The sequence below is a fragment of the Cynara cardunculus genome (genome assembly GCF_001531365.2).
Source record: "Cynara cardunculus var. scolymus isolate 2C chromosome LG 1, CcrdV1, whole genome shotgun sequence".
Lineage (NCBI taxonomy): Eukaryota > Viridiplantae > Streptophyta > Magnoliopsida > Asterales > Asteraceae > Cynara > Cynara cardunculus.
This window is the reverse complement of record NC_037528.1, coordinates 10,743,178-10,764,718: the sequence shown is the minus strand read 5'-3', so window position 1 is coordinate 10,764,718 and position 21,541 is coordinate 10,743,178. Positions and strand designations below refer to the sequence as shown.

Here is a 21,541-nt window from a genome sequence, read left to right as displayed (position 1 = left end):
AATGATTATCCTAATTATATTTTAATTTTTTTATATTTTAAATGAGATATTTATCTTGTATTTGATTATGTTTATCTGCAGTTAGTTACATAAGTTTAGATACGAAGCTTTAGTAAATTGTACTTACGCACAATCTACTTGTAATATTAAGTTTTAAGTAACATGCATTAATAAACAGTACTTTATGCATAAAAAGTGGTTTTTAAAATTTTTTGTCAAATATTTTATAATATAGTATAAATATAGATTAAATGAATTATGTTATTCGTTAAATTTTTTTATAATTTTTTTGTATTTATTACTTATTCATTTGACTTATTAAAGACTAATTTGGTCTTCTATTTATTTGTATTCGTAACACCAAAATTATCAATAAACAACATATAAAAAGATATACCACTTTAACAAAACATTTTAAGACTCAAGAATATATCATCTGATTGATAAAGCAAACGATTATTAAGGGTGTATATTGTATTAGAGGTTGTTTGTTTACTTCTTAATAGTTCTATTAAGAGGCAACATTTAAATCGTTAAAAAATAAATCTTGTTTGACAAAAAAACAAGTTTGCTTCTTAATGGTTCTAAAACTTTCTAAATGATTTTGTACATGAGCTTCTCTTAACCTTAAGAGCTCCAATTTCATTGTAAACAATTTCCAAACAATTATATTTTTTGCACTATATCATAAAGTCTCTTAATCATTCTGACCACTTAACCATTCTGCACAAAACTATTCAGCAACTGTCAAACAACCCTAAGTTAAAGATACACCATGTATCTTCCATAAATGCTCCACAAGATCCTATCAGAGCATATTAGTATCAACCAAATGTTTGTTAGACATTATTATGTTATAAATGTTTGTAGCATAAAATGAGAAAAAAAGTTAGAATTGAGTACACATTTTTAAAATTTTGAATCTGGATTTTTTTTCTTCCAAAAGAATAATATAAAAAAGTGTTATTGTAATGCTTATGTTTAGCGTTGTTTACTGAACGCTGACAAATTATTTATCTTACCGAGTAAACATATTAATGCTTATGAATCTTACTCAGCAAAGAACATGGTAATGACCGAAAATCTTAAACAATGAATAAAGATGATGACTTTACCCGATTGACATTTAACAAGTAAAAGACGTTTACCAACAATTTTATTATGTTATTTTACTAAACAAGAATTTTACCCAATAAAATAAACAAGATTTTACACGGTAAAAGTTTATTTAGTCAATGCTAAACAATCTCGTAAAATATCACGTCCAGAAAATACTAGCAATCTTTAGGTTTTTGACAATTAATCGGACGTAAACATTTACCATTTTTTTTACAATTAATTTAATTTAATATATACTTTCCTTAGATAATTCACAGCAAAAACTCAGCTGCAAATTTCCAACAAAGTAAAAACATGATCATCCGATGCCAAGCTCCTTCCTCATTTCTTGATTAATGTGCCCCAAAAACACACACATCCTTTCTGCGTGTATAGAAATCCCTATTTTTTCCTTTCTGCGTGTATAAAAATCTTTATTGGTATCTTATGGTTGTCTTCTTGCTACCTCTACGGACAAACCCAGAAATTTTGGGTAAGAAATCGCCGATCACCATTGATTTCAGCATTTGGGTATTTGTGCTTTTAGTAGTGTGTGCTTTTCTTGCCCCCTTTGGGTTCTTCGACTCTTTCTCCTATCCATAGCTCATGAATTTTACCCTTTCAAGAAAGACCCATAAATTATCTGTTTCTTTTCCCCTTTTTTTACTGTTCGTCACAGAGATTCACGGTAGGTAAGTAGGTAATTGCAGAGGGTGTGGGTTCAAATCTCATTTGAGGTGGTTTTTGCAAAAGGGTCCTCGTTAAATAAGAAGAAAGCCTAAAAGGGTTTGTAATGGTGGCAACTGATGAAGGTTTTGCATTGAAAAGTAAACAAGACAAGTGGCCTTCTCTGCTGACACGGCAATGGTTCTTAGTGTCTTCTCTCTCTACTATTTCATCTCTCCATCCAATCTCTCTCTGTATATATAGAGACATATATACTTACATATCTCCACCATCACCTTTCCCTAATCCACCGTCAACTATTTTGGAAAGAAATCCTATTCAAGTTCTCAATTTCCTTTCTTGGGTCGTTGAGATCTTTCTCCATTTGGGCTGATTCCGTAAGCCAATTTGCAATCTTTTACGTTTTGGTATGTGAATTCCAATCATGGGTAGTTCTTTCTGCTATAAATCTGTATATAGATCTGACCCTTTTTCTTGTTGTAGCTTCCTTAAGTGTTAATTCTTGCTGTTGGTTTTTGAATATGGCTTCAATTCTTCGGTTTCGAAAGTTGTGTTATATTGAGCCAACATTGAGAAGCTGTGAACCATTTGATGAGAAACCAAAAGTCGACAGCAAAGAAGAAAAAAGTGAAACAATTGAAGAACAAGTGTGTGATAAGAACAAGAGGCAGGCAAGAGGAGGATGGAGGTGTTTAGACTCTTGTTTTTGGTTCATAGGGTGTATGGTTACAACTTGGTGGCTACTGTTGTTTCTGCACCATTGTTTACCTGCAAATTTGGCCTTTAAAGGCCCTGAATCACCTGGTGTAAGGCTCAAGAAGGAAGGGTTAACCCCACTTCACCCTGTTGTTTTAGTCCCTGGGATTGTTACTGGTGGTCTTGAGCTTTGGGAAGGAAAGCCTTGTTCCGAAGGGCTTTTTCGCAAGCGGCTATGGGGCGGTAGCTTTACCGAAATCCTTAAAAGGTTTGACCACTTTTGAAACCTTAAATTGCTGACATTGCTAAGTAACTAGCTTAAGAAGCTTGGATTTGCCTGCATTACTAATTTTCTTGCTATCCTTCCTAAGGGCCTCTTTGTTAGCAGCTTAATGAGCTTAATTTGGACTTGCAACTTATTCAGTCATACATAGCTAGCTATGCATGACTCTTTGGTAGTGGTTTAATGATACTGTTTGGTAGTGGCTTAATGGCTTATTCATTAAGCTTTTAGGGGACCTTTATGCAGAAAGACAGTTTTTTCCAAACCTCTCTCTTCCAATAAAAAAAGACGTCCCTTCCACATGAAAAAACCCTTCCAAAACTCAATTAATTTATACATATAGCTTTATCAATAGAGGACTTAATGGAAAACCAACCAAACAGCCCCTAAATTCATATCTAATTGATATCTTCATGGCCCAATCATTGTAACCAAACCAAATGTACTAAGTATATCTCACTCGAACATTGGTAGGAGGTAGGATGCACAGTTGTTTCCATGTAGACGCGGATTGGTTCTCAACCAACCAATGTAATGATGTATGTACCAAAGTTGGGACATGGTCTAGCATGCCAGAATTTGTGCAACGCTATAGATTCTGATTTTGTAGTAATGATAAAATGCTAAATTAGGGTTGAAGTTTTTGAGAACTTATTTGTGTAAAGTGTCAATTTTAGGCCATTGTGTTGGTTGGAGCATTTGTCACTGGACAATGAAACAGGGCTTGACCCACCAGGCATCCGGCTGAGGCCGGTTCCAGGACTGGTTGCAGCCGATTATTTCGCTCCTGGCTACTTTGTTTGGGCTGTTCTTATCGAGAATTTGGCTCGAATTGGCTATGAAGGGAAGAACATGTATATGGCTGCTTATGACTGGAGACTTTCCTTTCAAAACACTGAGGTATGGAACTCTGCAAACCATGAATACCCCATTAAGCTTATGAATGTTTGTGTGAATTCGTTTGTTTCTTCTACTCAGATTATTTGTTTTTCTTTTTCGGGTTATTTAGAATCTTTTATGAAAGCAGGTAAGGGACCAATCACTCAGTAGATTGAAGATCAACATTGAACTCATGTATGTAACTAATGGTAACAAGAAAGTGGTGGTGGTTCCTCATTCTATGGGGGTTATCTACTTCCTACACTTTCTTAACTGGGTGGAAGCTCCTCCCCCGATGGGCGGTGGCGGCGGTCCAGGGTGGTGTGCCAAGCATATCAAAGCAATCATGAACATCGGTCCAGCGTTTCTTGGCGTTCCAAAAGCGGTCAGTGGTATGCTGTCTGCTGAAGGAAAAGATGTAGCTTTTATCAGGTTAATTCCAAGATTTGAAAAATCATAACTTCGACCTAAAAAGTCAAAACTGTATCTCCAAATGGTCTGTATTCTGCAAGTATATTGGTTCATTTAGTTGATCTTTCAGGGCTGTGGCTCCTGGTCTGTTGGATTCAGAGATTCTTGGGCTCCAAACTCTGGAACACATGATGCGTGTATCTCGAACGTGGGACTCTGTGGTTTCTTTGCTACCGAAAGGAGGAGACATGATATGGGGAGACTTAGATTCATCCCCTGAAGAMGGGCACAAGTGTGACTTGGAGACCAAAAGTTACTTTCAAATGAATTCGAGGGAGAATAACAGCAAAAATGAAGATACGAGACCTGCGCTCCATATGAACCAGCAAACAAATTATGGAAGAATGATCTCATTTGGAAAGACAGCTTCTGAACAACATTCTTCAAAGCTTCCTACAATTGCTCCAAAGGTATACCCTTCTCTAATCAAAAGGTCCTGAGTGATTACGATAAAAATCAGCTTTTATAGGACGCATAAACTGTGTAAATGTCCTAATAGATGGCTTTATAGGACCAAACAATTGTGTGTTCCATCTAAATTTATAGGACCAAACAACTGTGCATTCTATCTAAATTAATGTGCATTCTATCTAAATTTATAGGACCAAACAACTGTGCATTATATCTAAATTTATAGGACCAAACAATTGTGCGTTTTATCTAAATTTATAGGACCAAACAACTGTGCGTTCTATCTAAATTTATAGGACCAAACAATTGTGCGTTTTATCTAAATGTGTTACAATAAGTTGATAGGGCGCTTTTGGACATCCTAACAAGTTCAAACCATGGTTGTCTCTTTATCTTATTGACGGTTGTTGATTCTTGAGGATCGGTATTTGGTCATGATTTATAGGAACTGATGCATGCAAACAGAGTCTTGAATTCAAGTGCAACTTGTGGCGAGGTTTGGACCGAGTACGGGAAGATTAGCCGCAAAAGCATTCAGGGACTGGCGGATAACAAAGCGTACACGGCTGGAACGTTGATCGATCTTCTGCGGTATGTGGCTCCAAAGATGATGCAACGAGCCGAGGTTCACTTCTCTCATGGCTTAGCAGCGGATCTTGAAGATCCGAAATACACCCATTACAAGTACTGGTCAAACCCGTTAGAGACCAAGTAAGTGGATTAGTATCCTCTGCGACTCTTTACCCATTTTCTCGAGTTTTCAAATTAATCCTGGTTTGTTCGAAAATGTGTGTGTGTGCAGGCTGCCTGATGCTCCGGATATGGAGATTTACTGTTTGTATGGAGTCGGGATCCCGACGGAAAGATCCTACGTCTATAAACTCTCCCCGTCAGACAAATGCAACAGTATTCCCTTCAGGATCGATAGCTCGGCAGGGGGGAAAGGTGATCGAGGATGCTTACGAGGAGGAGTATACTTTGTTGATGGTGATGAAAGCATACCGGTTTTAAGTGCAGGTTTCATGTGTGCGAAAGGGTGGAGGGGGAAAACGAGGTTTAATCCATCAGGGAGTGCAACTTATATACGAGAGTACCGACACAAACCACCGGCAAGTCTGCTGGAGGGGCGGGGGGCAGAAAGCGGGGCGCATGTCGATATAATGGGAAACGTTGCATTGATCGAGGATATCTTGAGGGTGGCTGCAGGTGCCTCCGGGGCGGAGGTGGGCGGTGATCGTATCTATTCCGATATATTGAAGATGTCAGATAGAGTAAACATAAAGCTATAGATACAAGTTTTCCAGAAGAAAAGGGCCACCAGGAACCACCAAGGTTGGGAGGGAGTGAGTGGTAAGGGTGATGACTATGAGCATGAGGGATGGTAACCAAGAAAGAACAAGAAAATGCATCATTAAATCTATCAACAGATGGTTGTGTCTCCAAAATTTGCTTCAGCCTCGAACGTGTTTAGATTAAGTCGTTCTTGTACATACCATCTTTTATGCAATAAACTAATTTAGGTTGTTGAAAAAGGCAAATCTAAGTTTTTTGCTATAAGGTGGATCCATCAAAGGCCCGTGAAGTTGCTCAATTTCGGCCAAAATTTGTTTTTAGCCGAATTCTGCCAAGGAATTTTCAAGTTTTCTAGAATTTTCCAGGTTTTTTGTTTATTTTTGAGACTTTTTTTTAATTTTTTGGTTGACGTTCCTTGTATTTTTAAGTTTTTTTTCTTAATTTCGAGAGAATTTCCAGGATTTTCTGGTTGGTTGATTTCAGGGGTCTTTTTCGGTTTCTCGATTGATGTCCCATGTATTTTATAATATCCCGGAGCATCCCTTAAAGTTTGGGGTGGGCTCCTTTCATGAATCATCGCAGGAATGGAAAGAGCCCGTGTCGATCTTTCAATCAACAACTTTTCAACAAGTTTCATAGAAGCATTGCCAAAATATGAATTACCAAAGAAAAGCACAAGGTAAACCTACAGATTGATGATCCTAAATAAGCAAAGAGATTTGGTATCAAACCATGTTCTGTGATGAACCTTTCACGCCTTCAATCGTCAAACTCGATCCGAAATCACTGCCAGTTCATAAGCAAGCTAGGGAATTAGTTGCAATTTACACAAGAAGAAAGAAAAAATAACTCTTCTCAATAGTTGTATCATGTGAAACAATGATATTTGTTTGGCATCTTTTAATCACATGCAAGAAAGAAAGTATGGAGTAGCAAGATGCTTACTTGCTATATTTTTTACAGCAGTCCTTCAATCGATCAAGATCTCGTTCATTAACCGGATACTCCAACATCAAATTGCTAGGGCTAACCCGATCCTTTAAGCCCAGCCATTGACTTACCATACAATTGATCCTTTTCAACTATACCAAATGATTAAGGGAAACATTCAAGAAACAAGAGTAGACAATTTGACTTTTGAGGTCAAAAACAATAATTTCCAGTTTCAACTTTTGATGGTTCCTTTGTTATCCATTCTCCCTATTGTCACATCCATCTTCATTTCTCAAAGGGACCCAATAGGGTTCACGAAATGAAAATATCAAATGACTAAAACGAACTGGACGTGAACTTGGAAAGTAAGAAGTTGACCTCAAACGTCAACTTTGCAACAGAATCAGTATTGAGCAGAAAGGAAAAGTTTCTTGATCGATGTTGTAAAGGATACAGCTGCAGTTCTTATAAGTAGGGTTCTGCCAGATGCAGTAGCATTTTCTTGATCTTTATTTGAAGCAGCTAACTGGTGATCAAGAAGCTCTTCCTCTATTAAATCGGATTTGCTCGCTAGAATTGATATATATTGATGGAGATTTGATGGGCTTATCTCTCCTTGAACATGAGACAATGATCTTGAAATTATGTCCCATAGTGCATTTCTGGCTTCTATATCATCCGAAGCAAAAGGGAAGATATCCAGGAGCCCCTGTAAGAAAAGCAGATCTGGATGTATCTAAAGTGTCACCGTTAATTCAATTTAAGGTTGACAATGACTAAACTATGTGGAGAAAAGCGGAATTTGCAACTAATTCGCTGACTAGCTTATGAAATGGTAGTTACTAGGATCTTTGAAGTGGTTCGTTTGACCTCAAAATTCTTCTCTAACAAGTAACATAACAAACTTTACCTTTATTTATCTCTAAAATCAGATCATCGGTATCGCTCAGAAGATTGGCAATCAGAACAGCAGCAGTAACACATGAGGTGGCCACCTGCCTTGCCGAAAAAATTTATAATAGTTAATATTCACTACACATTCGGTATTTTGAATCTGGGAAGTATTAGGTTGAACTTCCAAATTCAAAAGTTATCTTAATTGGCAGAGAGGAATTATCTTTTTTTTTTCCTGATTTTAATCTTTTTGTTCTTTACAGTGTCAATATAATGTTCAAAAGCTACCATGTGTGCAACAGGTAGCCATCGCGTGATGTCAGATGAACTCGTGCATCTTAAGTATAATATTCCTAACTCATTATCAATTTTGACAGTAGCATTAAAGAAACTTGCCGCTTTACATACCTCAATTTTATCAGCAAGTTTTATCAGAGTTCCAAGTAGATGAAGAAGTTTCTTACTGGAACAAAGTTCTTGGGAACAATTGTCCATTATAGTGAGGGATTCAATAGCCCGGAGAATAATATCAAGAACAGGGTACCTGATACAACATTCACTTTTGACAATCAGACACAAATAAAACAGATTGCAAACCAATTAAAGAATAACATTGCTATCTAGCACCATGTCTAAGATAATGAAAATGAATTTTGTTTCTTTTCCAATATTGAAGTTGCAAAGAATCTTCCAGCATAAGGTTCTAATTACATATTGCCTCAGACCCCTTCCAACCCAATTTTATTCATTTTCTTTTTTTCTTTGGAGGATTTTTTTTTTGGGGGGCGGGGGGGAGGTACTTGTAGTATATTAATGCCTACTCTCCTAAAATATTTACATGGCACCCCGATGGCATATTCAATACTTTTTCGCTTCAGGACCTTATTCAGCCAGGTAACTTCATGTACATGTTATTTTCTTTCCTTCTATTTTTTCATCCATTTGTTCAATTTCTCATTTTCATTTTGTGGATCAGGTTCCCATGATGAGGATAATTTGAGATGAGACACACATAATTAAGGAAAATGGGCTAAAAGATAATTTTATTCTCCATAAATAAATCTAAATCAAGACAGATTCTACGCCATTGGAATATTGGCTATCAATAATGGGAATTTTTTTACCAAAAGGTCAGTGGCCCAGCAGTATCAAGTTACCGATAGAGCCAAGCTTTCCAGGAGGTCAAGGGTTCAAATCTCACCGAATATCAGGAATGCGTGTACGTATTTGCCAATTGACATATATAAATATTATATACTTAAACAAAGGGAATCTTTTTTTATCAGTTATAAGTTAAAATACAAATAATTCTAATCACTATGAAATTACTAGTTTATTGTTTTCTGAACTTGATATTTACACCAGAAGGTGTTTAACAATATCAACACCAGTAAAGATAATTGACAAGTCAGCCATTAGAAAAGACAGAAAGGCCTACCTTTCAGGTAATCGTTCGTCTCCCACCAGTTTGCTGATCTCAAAGGCCAAGAGGTTAATCAGAATAATGGGAAGACCTAACTTCACCAAGTGTGGGAGAAGAATAGTTCTTACTTCATCCTGACTTTCTGATATAGTTAACAGAAATCCTACACTCTTTAAAAAAATATCTGTTGGATATCTTGGAAATTCATCATAACGAAAATACCAAAACAAATAAATCACCAAAGATGCTACCTTTTCTATAAGCTGCGGATTCAATGTATTTTCTACAACCCATAATATACGGGATAGAACGTTCTCAGGCTGCAGGACATGAGCCCAAGTTATACCTTCACTGCCTTGGAGACATAAAGTTAACAACCTATTGGAGAACATGGAAAACTGTATATTAGATCAATATTTGATGATGCCCGAGTATTTAATAATAGCATTCAATTTTGGGCATACATTAAGAAAAGTGCAAGAACTTCAAGCAATTATTGGCTTGAAACATCAATCAAGACCAAGAAAGATGACAATTTTTCATTTGCCAAGTTTTGAATCACTCGCAATGGAAAAGATGGATAATAAAAATTGACCGGTAGCAGTTTCTTCTTTTGGTAGAACTTATTCCTCTTCGTTTCAGCACACTAATATTCTTTCTACGTATCATCATTGCACATGGTGAAAGTGGATGGACCAGAATTTTTTTGCTCACTGCTTCATTTCAAGTAGAACTATATAAGCGTATAATCACTTTCGCATGTCATTCATGCATAAACTGCTGTGATGATTATAAATAATTGCATGTATTTTCCATTACAACCAATATTGAAAGTCTGATTTTTTTGGAAAGAAGTTACCTGAATTCTTCACACAGGCATGGAGTGTCATCTACAAATAACTGATCCACAATTACTTCAACCAATCCATTTACAGAGGCAATTTCTTTACGTGATACTTCAAAGCAAGCAAGGTTCCCAATAAGTCCAAGGCTAATCTCCTGCAAAATTAAATCGAAGGTGAGAAACTTAAGTCTATTGGTTATGTAATTTTCTGCAGATAAAAATCATTTGAGAACATTGAACATGTTAGGAGCTATTTGATATTTGCACAATAAATTTATAAAAAGAATGACTCAAACAAAGCAAAATAGTTGACAAATAATATGAAGTATAATTAGGCAACAAAAGGAAATGTAACCTACCGTGACACGAGGTGACTGGGAAATCATTAGAGTAGCTAAAATAACTTCAAGAACCAGATTTTGAACCTGCATGCGAGTTTTAAACCAAGCAATGATGTTGGTATAGCAGCGAATGGAAGTGCCAGTGATTAAAACAGAAGCGAACACTTCACCATACCAACAAATACATGTGAACATTAGTCATTTACAGCAATGCGTGTACACATCTAGGTAAATAAAAGTAGATCATGGTCCGTCCTGTTATGTGCCCATCATTAATTATTGATATGATATTTCGTCCCCATGTCTGTTTTCCTCCCCAAAATTTCCCCGATAGATTCAAGGAATTTTAATGCGTTAGTCCTCAAAACTTATTATCTGCAGAAGCAAAGCAAAATTGAACTTTTTCCAAAAAAAAATAAGCAAAATTGAAGCTGAAAAGATTAAAATAATCTACAAATTTTATTAAGAGCATCTATAACCAAATGCTACAGTTACTATGTGAGGAGCAGGACAGAAAGAGAGACCCCCCAAAACCAAGAAAAGAGTGCTAACATCTGATACATGTGTCCTTCATGTAGAATGAGAACTGTTAAAATATTCATACTTGCCCCACCTAAAGATGTCATTTCTATACTTAAAAGTTGTGAAGAGGTTTCAAGTATCTCTCGTTAAGGAAAGACTGAATTATCCTTCAGTGTCTTTGTTGTCTTCTGGTGTTTTTTGTGCATCATTAGTTCTTCCGAATTTATGGAAAATAGCCCGGCAACTTTAAATTATAAGTTCAAGATGGTACTCCTCAATATGCTTTCTAACTCCATCCATGAAACAGAAAGAATACTATAAACACCGATAGATTTTAGTTACAGCAAAATGGATAATAAGAACTTGTGTAGCAGAACAGTCAGGTACCATGAGTTCAGCATGGGTTCTGCTTGTTGCCAGATCCCATAATATGCATCCATGTTCTTCCCAAGAATCATCTCCAACTGCGGGACCCACCTGCTTTTCTCGATCATTAGAATTGTCATCCGTTCCTTCCTGCTCATTTGAGCGGTCAATCTGATCAATGAAGTCCATGGTGTCATGTTTGTTTTCCGAAATTTGATCTTCAGCTTGTGATACCAAGCTTCCATTTGTTCTTACATCATTTGTTCCTTGAGAAGCAAAATCACAGCCACTAACCCTGTCAGAAGTACTAGCGGCATTCATGGTCGGTGGTAGAAGCTTCCTTATCAAGGATATAACATAACTAGGATCAACTGTGGTTGAGATGTCAAATAACTGCGCGACACAACAATAAGTTCAGCATACATCATATAAAATACACCAGTTGTTTGGTTCTAACACTAGAGATACGACCCAATTACTTCAAAATTGATATACTTTGTTACAATTTTAATATCAATGTTTTCTCAATTTCTATTATTTGCTAAAACGATTAAATGTAGAAATCAATTTGTTCTAAAAAGTTTAAAAAAAATTCTCAGTTAAAAGTTCAAAATTAGCACCTGTCAACTCAAGAGTCCCACTTTGTAGCTAAGGGATGAAGGGACTAGTAGTTAAGAGGTGCAGTATAAATAGCTACTACATCCTTTTACACTTCCATGTGCAGATTATTTATTAGCACATACAGGTTGTATCATTAGTACTAATATGGTCAATATGAAAATAAACAAATTTAGAAAAAAGCATAAACAACCCCTGCTCTCAGAAGAAGGGCACACCAGACTTTTTTAGTGTCAAATGGTTACTTTGGAACTTCAAAATAAAAAAGAATCATTCCAGTGGTGGAAAGTTTTTGATAATTAAATTACCACGAAGAGCTTAGGAGCTAAACCCAAAAATTTCTGTCAGATAATAGAAGTACTAGATTCAAATTTGAAGTCGATGGCAACTCTAATTATGGAATAGGAGAAAAGCCAGAGAAACTTCGGCTACATAGGTGAGAAATCTTGTTTTATGAAAGTCCATATAACATAGGCACTCATAGATGTGCAGAAGTGTTCGTTACTGGAAAGGCAAATAATGAACAAACAGTATGCACGGATAAATAGCATGCTACCTCAGTTCTTAAAGAGAAAGATGTTGGTGATTTTAGTGTCAGCAGCTATTTAAGTGTAATTGGATTAACACAGTGCCAATGGGTTTCAAATTGTTATCTAATACAAGTTAGGTGGTACGGATTGCACACTTGTATATAAGACGAGTTTGATTCTAGATATGACAAAATGGCGGGGGTCAAGGTAGCCGCTCCCCCTTGTGGGGTCCAGGGGCAGCGCCCCTGGCGGTGGTCAGACTTAGTAGAATTGACTAAGTGTTCTTCAGACTTGGACTATCTCTGGTTGGTAAGTCTAGAGATAGCACTCTCTCTGGTTAGTCTAAGGACCGTCTCTGGTTGGTAAGACCAGATATAGCACTATCTCTGGTTGATCTAACGATCATCTCTGGAATGTCCATCTCTGTACATATACGTCCAGAGCTCTGGATCTGCACGTTTTTCTTGATCAAATCCATTAATGGTTACAACCGTTTGTAACTTATTCTAACTTCCCAAAAACCATCATTTTGTTAATCTTTCAAATAGAACAAGTATATATATATGAGATATGCATCATTTTTGGGGACTCGCTTGGATCTGAACATTCTAATATTCTCTAGCAATTTGACTTCCGTTTTTGTGCCTAAATTCGAAAGTGTCCTTAAGAATTATCCTAGATTGAATTTCGTGATACCGGGCATAAGGTCGAAAAATCAATTCGGAAAGTGAACTTACAGGATCCTTAAACAATCCAGATTCCAATTACCATTTACCCTATAATCCTAATTATTTTAACAAAAGATACATTTAGCCTTTCTGGTTTATCTAGTGACATTAAGTTAATAACCAAGACAAAGTAATAGCAATTGCCGGCGCGTTCAGCAATGTTAGCATCAACGATTTGTTAGTATCCACAATCTCTGTAGGATTTTTATTATATCTCTCATGGATTACATTCGAGCATGAAAACAATTCACCGTGGTTCCTTTTACGACAGGAACCAAAGCGAACAGGATGAATAGGAAAAAATGTCATTCTATTAACATAATACCCAATGGCCTCCGGACATAGTACATTCTTAATCACCCTCAATATCCAACACTTGTCAAATGCAATCTTAATCCACAGCAGCTCTAAACACCGAAGGCTTTTCTATTGTGGGTGCTTGCTATAACTTCAACGTAATTCCCAAGTTTTTTTTCTGGAAAGGGATAATATCCATATCGACTTAGTAGCTCAAGAGAAAAGTGTTCCTTTTTTACGTAAGAAGAGAAAGAATTTATCGTTAACAGATAATAGAAAACCAAACATTCGTACATCATATAAAATTTTGAACCATTTTTTTCGTGTCAGTGCCCAAAACATGTACCTATCCCTTGATTGTTTGTGAATTAATTTGCTCAAGGACATTCATATAAACTGTAAGCCCAAACAACCATCAGTACCATATAACAATCAAATTCTGCACTTCCTGTTCGTTTTCTTTCGCGAAATATCCTTTTTCATCAAACGCAATTGAGTTCATATACATTTAATTATGCATTTGTACGCGTAGCAAGGGTGTTTACCTCGTCGGCGGGAGCAGGAGGGTGGTACGCTGGCTGTTGGATTCCTATTTCTTCTTCTTCTTCGTTCACTGACTGCGATTGTATCGACATATTTTTTGGGTTCAGGCTTTGGGGTTTTGAAAAAGGGCTCGCTGCTACTCCTCCTTTTCGAAATGACGAAGCTCGGAAGAAGTGTCTAATTAAACTCATTAATTCAGAGGAAAATAGTATATTATAAAATATCAAACAAATTTTTTTTTAAAAACTATTTTTAATGTATAAAATACTGTTATTGTGTACATTACTTAAAATTATAAGTAAATTATACTTAATTACAAATTATTAAAGTTTTATGTTTGAATTTCTGCAACTAACTGTAGATAAATATAATCAAATTAATAAAAATAATTTTTGAGTTCTAACAAAATACTTAATTATTATCTTTATAAAAATTTATATTATTAAATTAAAATAAATTACTTTGTTATTAACTTTAAATTAAATTATAATAAAAAGAAATTACACAAGAGAACGAGAACTTTTAAATAGTTAATTTGATACTAATTTCGATGTATTTTTTTCAAATTTTTATGATATCTTAAAGTCTATATTTTATTCAAAAATAAAAACATTATCGTTTTTTCAAAAGCACATAAAACCGTATTATATTATGAAGACAGAGAATAAAACAAAATATTATAATCGAGATGTATTTCGTTATATTACACCTATTCCCTTCTAATATTCATAAAATATTTGATCTCTATGTTTTATTTACCAAACCGTAAAAAGCTAAAACTTTTTTATTTTATGCATTTTTAACCTCTAATTAATACATAATTTATCAGATTATAGTTTGATTATCTTTTACTAAAACCTTAAAAAATTAAATCATATCTTTTTAAATTCTTCAAGATTGAAAATTAGTTTATTAAATAAAAGGATAAGATTTATTTTTCAAAACCTTATTACGAAGAAAATATAAAAAAAATGAATGTTTTTTTATTCTTTAATTCTTAAATAAAAAACTTAGAAAGGAGAAATAATATTTTATATTAAATATTTTAATAATATATTAATAATGTAATTTTTAAAATAGAAAAAAGATAAAACATAAATATTTTCAAAAGATTTTTGAATTTTGTTTGGTTTTTAATATTCTGTCCCGAAGCCAACTAATCGTTTGTTTGTAAAAGGAAAGTGGTGAAATATAAGGAGATGCCGTGGATAAAATCGACGTGGACACAAGAAAACCACCAGAAAACCAACTGTCATCCTCATCCCCCTCACGAGCTCATAATCACCACAACCACACCAAAATATTTTCATACAAATTTCCATTCCCAAAAATGCTGATGAAATCCTCTACTCGATCAGCTCAGATTCCAACAAACTAAAATGGCCTTAACAACTCCAATTTCTTCATCTTCACAGTTGTTTCAGTTACCGGTAGTTCATCCGCCCTCTCCCTCGCCGCACATCCCGTTTTTTATTCGGTCAAAATGTCAAGTGATCGCTCTTCGGAACACCGGTGATTCTGTGTTTCCGGTTCCACTACTGAAGGTCTTGTCGACTGGTAGGTTCAATTGTTGTACAAAATCCACACAGGAGAGAGCGGCGGATACGTTAACAAGTGATAATGATGATGATTCCCGTGAAGAGACTCATCGGAGTTCCGATGATACGGAGAAGGTGGAGGACGGTGGTTCTCGGAGGAATGTGTCGTCTATGTCTGATGCTCTAAACCTGGGGATTCGTGAACCGATTTATGAGGTTTGCTAGGCTTTCGAGATACTATGCCTTTTAGGAATTTATGCAGTTTCCTTCTTTACTCGAAAATTTTACTCGTAGATCAGGGTTCTTGCTGGAAAAGATTTATTAGTAACATTAAAATTTCTGATCCAAGTTTTATGGATGTTTCAGCAGCATTCAAAGAAACCGTCTTAAGGTTTCATGTGACTATTTATAGTTTGCAACTTGAGTCATATAAATTTATTTTGATAATTTTTTATCATAAATTTATTGAAAATTTTCTAATATGTTCTTGTAATATCTATTTCTCTTTAAAGGTTGTAGAAGTAAGTTCAAGTGGGATGGTGTCGACTAGAAAAATTAATAGACGGCATCTACTAAAATCAAGTGGTGAGTGTAATGTTCTGATAACATAATGATCTGATCTCTGTAGAGCTTACTTATGCTATTCTGCTGCACAAAGTTTTAACTGCTACTTGCACTTTCTGTTTCTATCTAGCACTTTATGATGAGCCCATGTGACTTCTCACAAATCCCTGATGATCCAGCTGCTTTCATAGGCACATGCATGCTTATCCTAATTGCATTTTTTTTTCCTTTTTAATCCTTGTGGTTTTCCTGTTGATACATTCATAACAACTGAGTTGAGATTATCGGGGTTACTTTATCTGCATTGCCAATTCTTAAATGAGGTTTTTCATAGCAGGTCTTCGCCCTAGAGACATTCGGAGTGTTGATCCTGCACTGTGGTTGACCAACACAATGCCCTCATTGCTGGTATGGCACCAAGTCAAGTTACTGTTTATGGTGTTTTAGTTCATGCTTATGAAATTCAAAAATCTTGGAGCCACTTTCTTGGCATTGATCTCCACTCCAGGATGTTCTATAGATTGCTGTATCTTGTTATTTGGTGATATGTTTTTTTTGTTGGTTGCATGCTTTGGGGGTATATAAATACATTTAAGGACAAACAAAGACGGCATGTATCATCCCCTGAAGAGTTTCTGTTTTATTTGTAGATCATTTAAAATTGCTTGATGGGAATAATTTTTTTAAACATCATTGTGAAAGTATAATCTTTCCATGTAATCTGTTGGCAAACACCAAATGTTGGATACACCAAGTGTCACCTTCCTGTCTTCTGTTCTGCACTTGTTTTCCTTCGTTTCACCATATCAGAAAAACCAGTGACTAAACTGCATCTTTATGTTGGAGTAACATTGTGAATGGCTTGTAATTTCATTTTGGAATAATCAGAGGCTCAAGAAATATTTCCTATTAATTTTTATTTAGAAAAAGCATTGTTAGCTATATTGAACAAGCTTGACATTTTATAGGAGCCCATTGCTAATTCTTGTTGCTGTTCCTTTAATTAATGGAGCTGATGCGGGCGCTTTCCATACTTGTTAGTTCTTTTTACCACTTATGGGACATAAACACTTGATTGATGGACAAAGTTCATATACGGAATTTTGGTTTGTTTACAGGTTCGTGAGAATGCCATACTATTGAATTTGGGCTCACTGCGGGCAATTGCAATGCAAGAAAGTGTCTTTATATTTAATTACAACCGGTAAGTATTGTATGTGAATATCTTTTTCCTTTTCCAACTCAATCCTTTTCTATTTCATGTTGGATCGAAGTTGCTGGGGAGGAGGGGAAAAGGCTAGTTAACAGGCGTTTTTCTTTTCTGGTTTATTTGTTGGGTATCTTAGGAGAGCAGGGAAAGCTTTTATCGACGCATTATTACCTCGCTTAAATCCCAAAAGCGTGCACGGAGGTCCTGTAATGCCATTTGAACTTGAGGTTGGTTCTAGCCTATCTTATTCTTCTGGGTTATTTTTTTAAAGGCTTTTTTCAGGGTTATCAGTAATGTAACAAGTTTGTGCCTGCTCTTCTGAAAACAAATTACATGGCTTGAAGCTGTCATGACTATCATGAGCAGTCCTGCATTATCATCTCTCACCATGCTTGTAAATTTCCAGGCATAGATGTAGTCTAAAAGGGAAAATGAGAATAAATTTCAAATGTCTTTGCTAAAATGAACGATGAAAAGACGAACTTTTGTTGTTACACCAGTATCTCGAGCAAAACATAAAAAAACAATGTTGAGAAAAACTAGTTGCAAGCTTAAATTTATTGAAACAAATGGAATGCTTGTGTGACTGTGTAAGAGTTAAGAATAGAATGACACCACCCAGTGCATCCTGTATGTGTTACTTCTGGTTCCCCTTCCTTCTCTGGCTTCTTAACTCATTTCCCCTGTTCTCTTTTATTTATCCTTTCATTTAATTCTTTCCCAGTTTGAGAAGTTTTTAAGATCTCCACTAAATAACAATTCACATCTCTTCTGGAGTCCTCTGACCAAAAACGTTCATAGGTCAAGAGATACCGTTGCCTTTAGAGCTTGAATTTTTCTAAGTTTTGTTCATTTGGTGAGTAGGGTTCTTTTAAGTAGCTTTCTATAATTTTGTTTTTTAAAGTATCATCTGTAAATAAGTTGACACAATTTGTACCTTGAACATGTTATGGAGTGAACTTGTATAATATGCATAATAGAGTAGACTAGTGTGATTATTCCTTAATCTAGGAACCCTATAGGATATACTTCATAATTCTGAGGGATGTAATTTGTACTGTTTTCTTTTGTAAATGTAAGTATACAACCTATAAGCACTTTATAGGTTACATTTCTCCAAATCAATTCTCTACCCTATGTAACAAGTATAGGGCATAAGACTTGGTTATCTGGTTCATTATATATTAGCCGATAGTTTTATTACTTATTAGGGGCCTCCTTATATTGTCAGTGCTGCTTGCTTTCATGTGCTATCATCTTTTACAATCTGTTGAATGTTTACTGCCAAGAGATGCATGCCATTTCTTGTCCTGAGTTATATGATGGGATTTTAGGTCTTGATCTTTGTGATTGTTGATTTCTCCATTTCTTAAATTACCCATGTCTAGATTTGAAATTTACAAGAACTGTCAACTTGATATTTCAGGTAGTTGAAGCCGCCCTACATTCACGAATACAACGCTTTGAGGATAAACTAATGGATTTAGACCCTCGTGTGAGTATGGAAACATAGTGAGTATATATAATTTCCTTTCAGTATACAAGATGGTGATTTTAGTTCAAAATCATACTTACTAAATTCTGGGCAGTAAAGCTCTCTATTAGACTATCAGGAAGAGAGTTGGATTGGCAAGCTACCTGCAACAGCTGTTGTGGGTGCTTTTGGAATAAGTGATGATGACCACCAAGGGTCCTAAGATTTTAACAGAAAACAATTGTGCAAAAAGGATTTACTTATTGCACCATAACTCACCATGTATGATTAAATTATTGCACCATACAAATAATCATTGGTTATAATAAGCATTTTGTTATGCTTCAGGTTCAAGCTTTACTTGAGGTTTTGCCAAACCGATTAACTGCTGGCATATTGGAGCAATTACGTATTAGCAAGCAAACCTTGGTATCATCAGTTATATCACATCAACCTGCCATATACTCGGCTGCATGTGTATGTGAACTGGAAATAAGCAACTCTTGATGTTTTCTCATTGAAGGTTGAATTGGGTTCGAAAGCAGGTGCACTCAAACAGATGTTGTTTGACATACTGGAGGATTCTCATGAAATACGTCGCCTCTGTATTGTGGGCAGAAACTGCATCCTGAGTAGAAATGATGATCTAGAATGCTCTGTCCCACATGAGAAGCAGATTGCTGAGGGTAAGTGTGACATAATTGGAAAAAGCAAATGAATATTATTCTTCAGCATACTAATTTTAGAACTGATTGTCATATGCAGAAGAAGAGGAAGAAATCGAAATGCTACTAGAAAATTATCTTCAAAGGTGATTTTACGGTCCCTGAAGCAATTGAAGGGCTGTGTTTCTCAAATGTGATTTTTGCAGTATGCTTTCTAGCAATGCCCATTCAGACTATACTTTGCCAAGTCTTTATCGATTTTCCTTGTATCGGATTCTTGCAATGGAATTGTCTTTTATCCTGAATGATCTAGATATTGACATTATAGTTGAAAACTTGGAACTTCTGCTCTTTTCCCTAAAGTTTTCATCAAGAACCTGTCCAGATGTTGCTCAATCAATGAGTAAAGCTGTCTGGTTCAGGAGTGCTAACCAAGTTTCGACATACTTGACTCTTCCCCACCTGAGTCTCACCTATTTGGGACATATTTGAGCATGCCATCTTCTATGCAAATTTAATTTCTAACAGTTGATTGTGTCAGAAATCTCCAGAATGGGTCTCTAACCTTTTTATGATCACAGATGTGAATCATGTCATAATCAAGCAGAAAGGCTTCTTGAGTCAGCAAGAGAAATGGAAGACTCAATCTCTGTTAACTTAAGGTTTGCATGAATCTGCTACTACATGTCTTTGAGGTTAACTTTCAACAGAGTTTGAATTGCTGCAATGATCATCCTCAGATTAGTGTTTCGTATTAATAGCGTATGACTTGATATATGTATAAACATGATCTGTTTTCTTATCAGTTCTCGGCGGCTTGAGGTGAGCAGATTTGAATTGCTTCTTCAGGTTGGGACCTTTTGTGTTGCAGTTGGTGCTCTGGTTGCAGGTTAAATCCTATAACATGCTTTCTTTTGAAATGGTCAAAAGAAATTATTAAACTGATTCCATCTTTTGTTTATTTGTAGGTATATTTGGCATGAATCTAAAATCCTATCTCGAAGAACATGTGGTATTTTTCTCGAGTCCTTCTAAAACGTTTTCTTAATGCTAATCATACTTGTTCCATATCTCAAAAATTACAACATCTAAGGAGATTACTTACTTTTACTTTCCCTTTCCCACGAAAATTACAACATTTTCTTATAAGATGTTCCATGATAACTTCAACATTTTTTTAAAAAAATTTCTTCTTGTACAAGTAGTCTTTGCTCCAACAAGTATTAGTTCAGTACCTGGAAACGATAGTTGTAAGTTCAAAATTAATACTTTACCATCTTAGTATACATATAGTTGTTATAATCATACGAGAACTCCATGTATTGTGATTATCGTAAGAACTTTTGTTTCACATGATTTTTTCCTCGTCTAATGCTAGCGATTAATGTAATTATGAACATATATTTGTTTCACAATGTGTTTGCTGCATAGGTATGCGGTTCACAATGTAGAACCTTTTTAAGTGTAACTTTTGTTTCACAAACAAGCTAAAATGGTTCACATTGTGAAACAAATATATGATAATCAATATTCCAAATCCTAGTCTTTGATGAAAAAATATCGTATAATAAGTAATTCTCCGTTTATTGATCTGGTATGCAGTTTGCATTTTGGCTTACAGCTGGAGGGATTATATTTGGCGCGGTGGTGGCATTTTTCCTCATGTACTCGTACCTCAGAGCAAGGAAAATACTTTAGGCTTCACATGAAATACCTACCAAGTTACACTCGAAACCTCAACTTCATCAGATTTTCTAGATTCCAACAAGGAATTACGTGACTACACAAGTAGAAAATACACGTGTAAGGAGGTGGAGGAGATATGCCCTGCTCCATGAGAGCAATCAAATCGATCACTTATTTAGCCTGGATATATCAGTCGCACCGGTTACAGCATATAGGAATTTAGCAAAATGACCTGAGAAGGCATTGTTGATGCTTTGTTCTCATTGACAAATAGGTCAGATGCCATTTGTGAAGTAAATTTTATGTGAGATGATACAGTATTACTAGCATTGTTACTTAAAAAGCATTATCCATCTGTCTATCTTGGTTTACTTTTATGCAACCAAATGCCCAAAAAGGCTTGAGCCCCTCGAAAAACACTAGAGCAGCTCATAATCCAGCTACAAAATCAACTCCAAGAAAGTGGCGTAGTGGTTGAGACCCAAGGGGATGTGGAATATCCCATTTGCCCTAGATTCAATTACAGGAGTCCATCACAATTCTGGCC

At 35.6% G+C, this 21,541-nt stretch overlaps 3 protein-coding genes across 7 annotated transcripts; 2 read left to right on the top strand and 1 right to left on the bottom strand.

Moving 5' to 3' along the window:
- Window positions 1-1,630: 1,630 nt before the first annotated feature.
- LOC112522263 (putative phospholipid:diacylglycerol acyltransferase 2) lies at window positions 1,631-6,126 on the top strand. Its single transcript, XM_025131382.1, has 6 exons — window positions 1,631-2,749; window positions 3,442-3,664; window positions 3,792-4,075; window positions 4,185-4,524; window positions 4,971-5,236; window positions 5,328-6,126. Exons 1-6 carry the CDS (start codon window positions 2,307-2,309, stop codon window positions 5,812-5,814), a joined length of 2,043 nt encoding a protein of 680 aa, XP_024987150.1. The 5' UTR covers window positions 1,631-2,306; the 3' UTR covers window positions 5,815-6,126.
- A 321-nt stretch (window positions 6,127-6,447) lies between these two features.
- LOC112502174 lies at window positions 6,448-14,014 on the bottom strand. 4 transcript variants are annotated; one of them, XM_025106024.1, is made up of 12 exons: window positions 13,860-13,972; window positions 11,397-11,534; window positions 11,163-11,312; window positions 10,272-10,337; window positions 9,928-10,067; window positions 9,320-9,446; window positions 9,084-9,238; window positions 8,054-8,189; window positions 7,662-7,746; window positions 7,206-7,477; window positions 6,764-6,900; window positions 6,448-6,604 (listed from the first exon to the last, which is right to left on the bottom strand). In XM_025106024.1, exons 1-12 carry the CDS (start codon window positions 13,947-13,949, stop codon window positions 6,544-6,546), a joined length of 1,557 nt encoding a protein of 518 aa, XP_024961792.1. In that variant the 5' UTR covers window positions 13,950-13,972; the 3' UTR covers window positions 6,448-6,543. The 4 variants fall into 4 exon arrangements, with proteins under 4 accessions (XP_024961792.1, XP_024961794.1, XP_024961786.1 ...); XM_025106026.1 differs by having other exon boundaries at window positions 11,436-11,534; XM_025106018.1 differs by having other exon boundaries at window positions 11,163-11,534; window positions 13,860-14,014.
- A 1,151-nt stretch (window positions 14,015-15,165) lies between these two features.
- LOC112529511 (magnesium transporter MRS2-11, chloroplastic) lies at window positions 15,166-21,353 on the top strand. 2 transcript variants are annotated; one of them, XM_025140840.1, is made up of 13 exons: window positions 15,166-15,611; window positions 15,908-15,980; window positions 16,297-16,367; window positions 17,078-17,163; window positions 17,306-17,396; window positions 18,596-18,664; window positions 18,992-19,072; window positions 19,167-19,329; window positions 19,409-19,454; window positions 19,890-19,970; window positions 20,115-20,197; window positions 20,277-20,320; window positions 20,911-21,353. In XM_025140840.1, exons 1-13 carry the CDS (start codon window positions 15,237-15,239, stop codon window positions 21,004-21,006), a joined length of 1,359 nt encoding a protein of 452 aa, XP_024996608.1. In that variant the 5' UTR covers window positions 15,166-15,236; the 3' UTR covers window positions 21,007-21,353. The 2 variants fall into 2 exon arrangements, with proteins under 2 accessions (XP_024996608.1, XP_024996600.1); XM_025140832.1 differs by having other exon boundaries at window positions 16,294-16,367.
- Window positions 21,354-21,541: the final 188 nt, after the last annotated feature.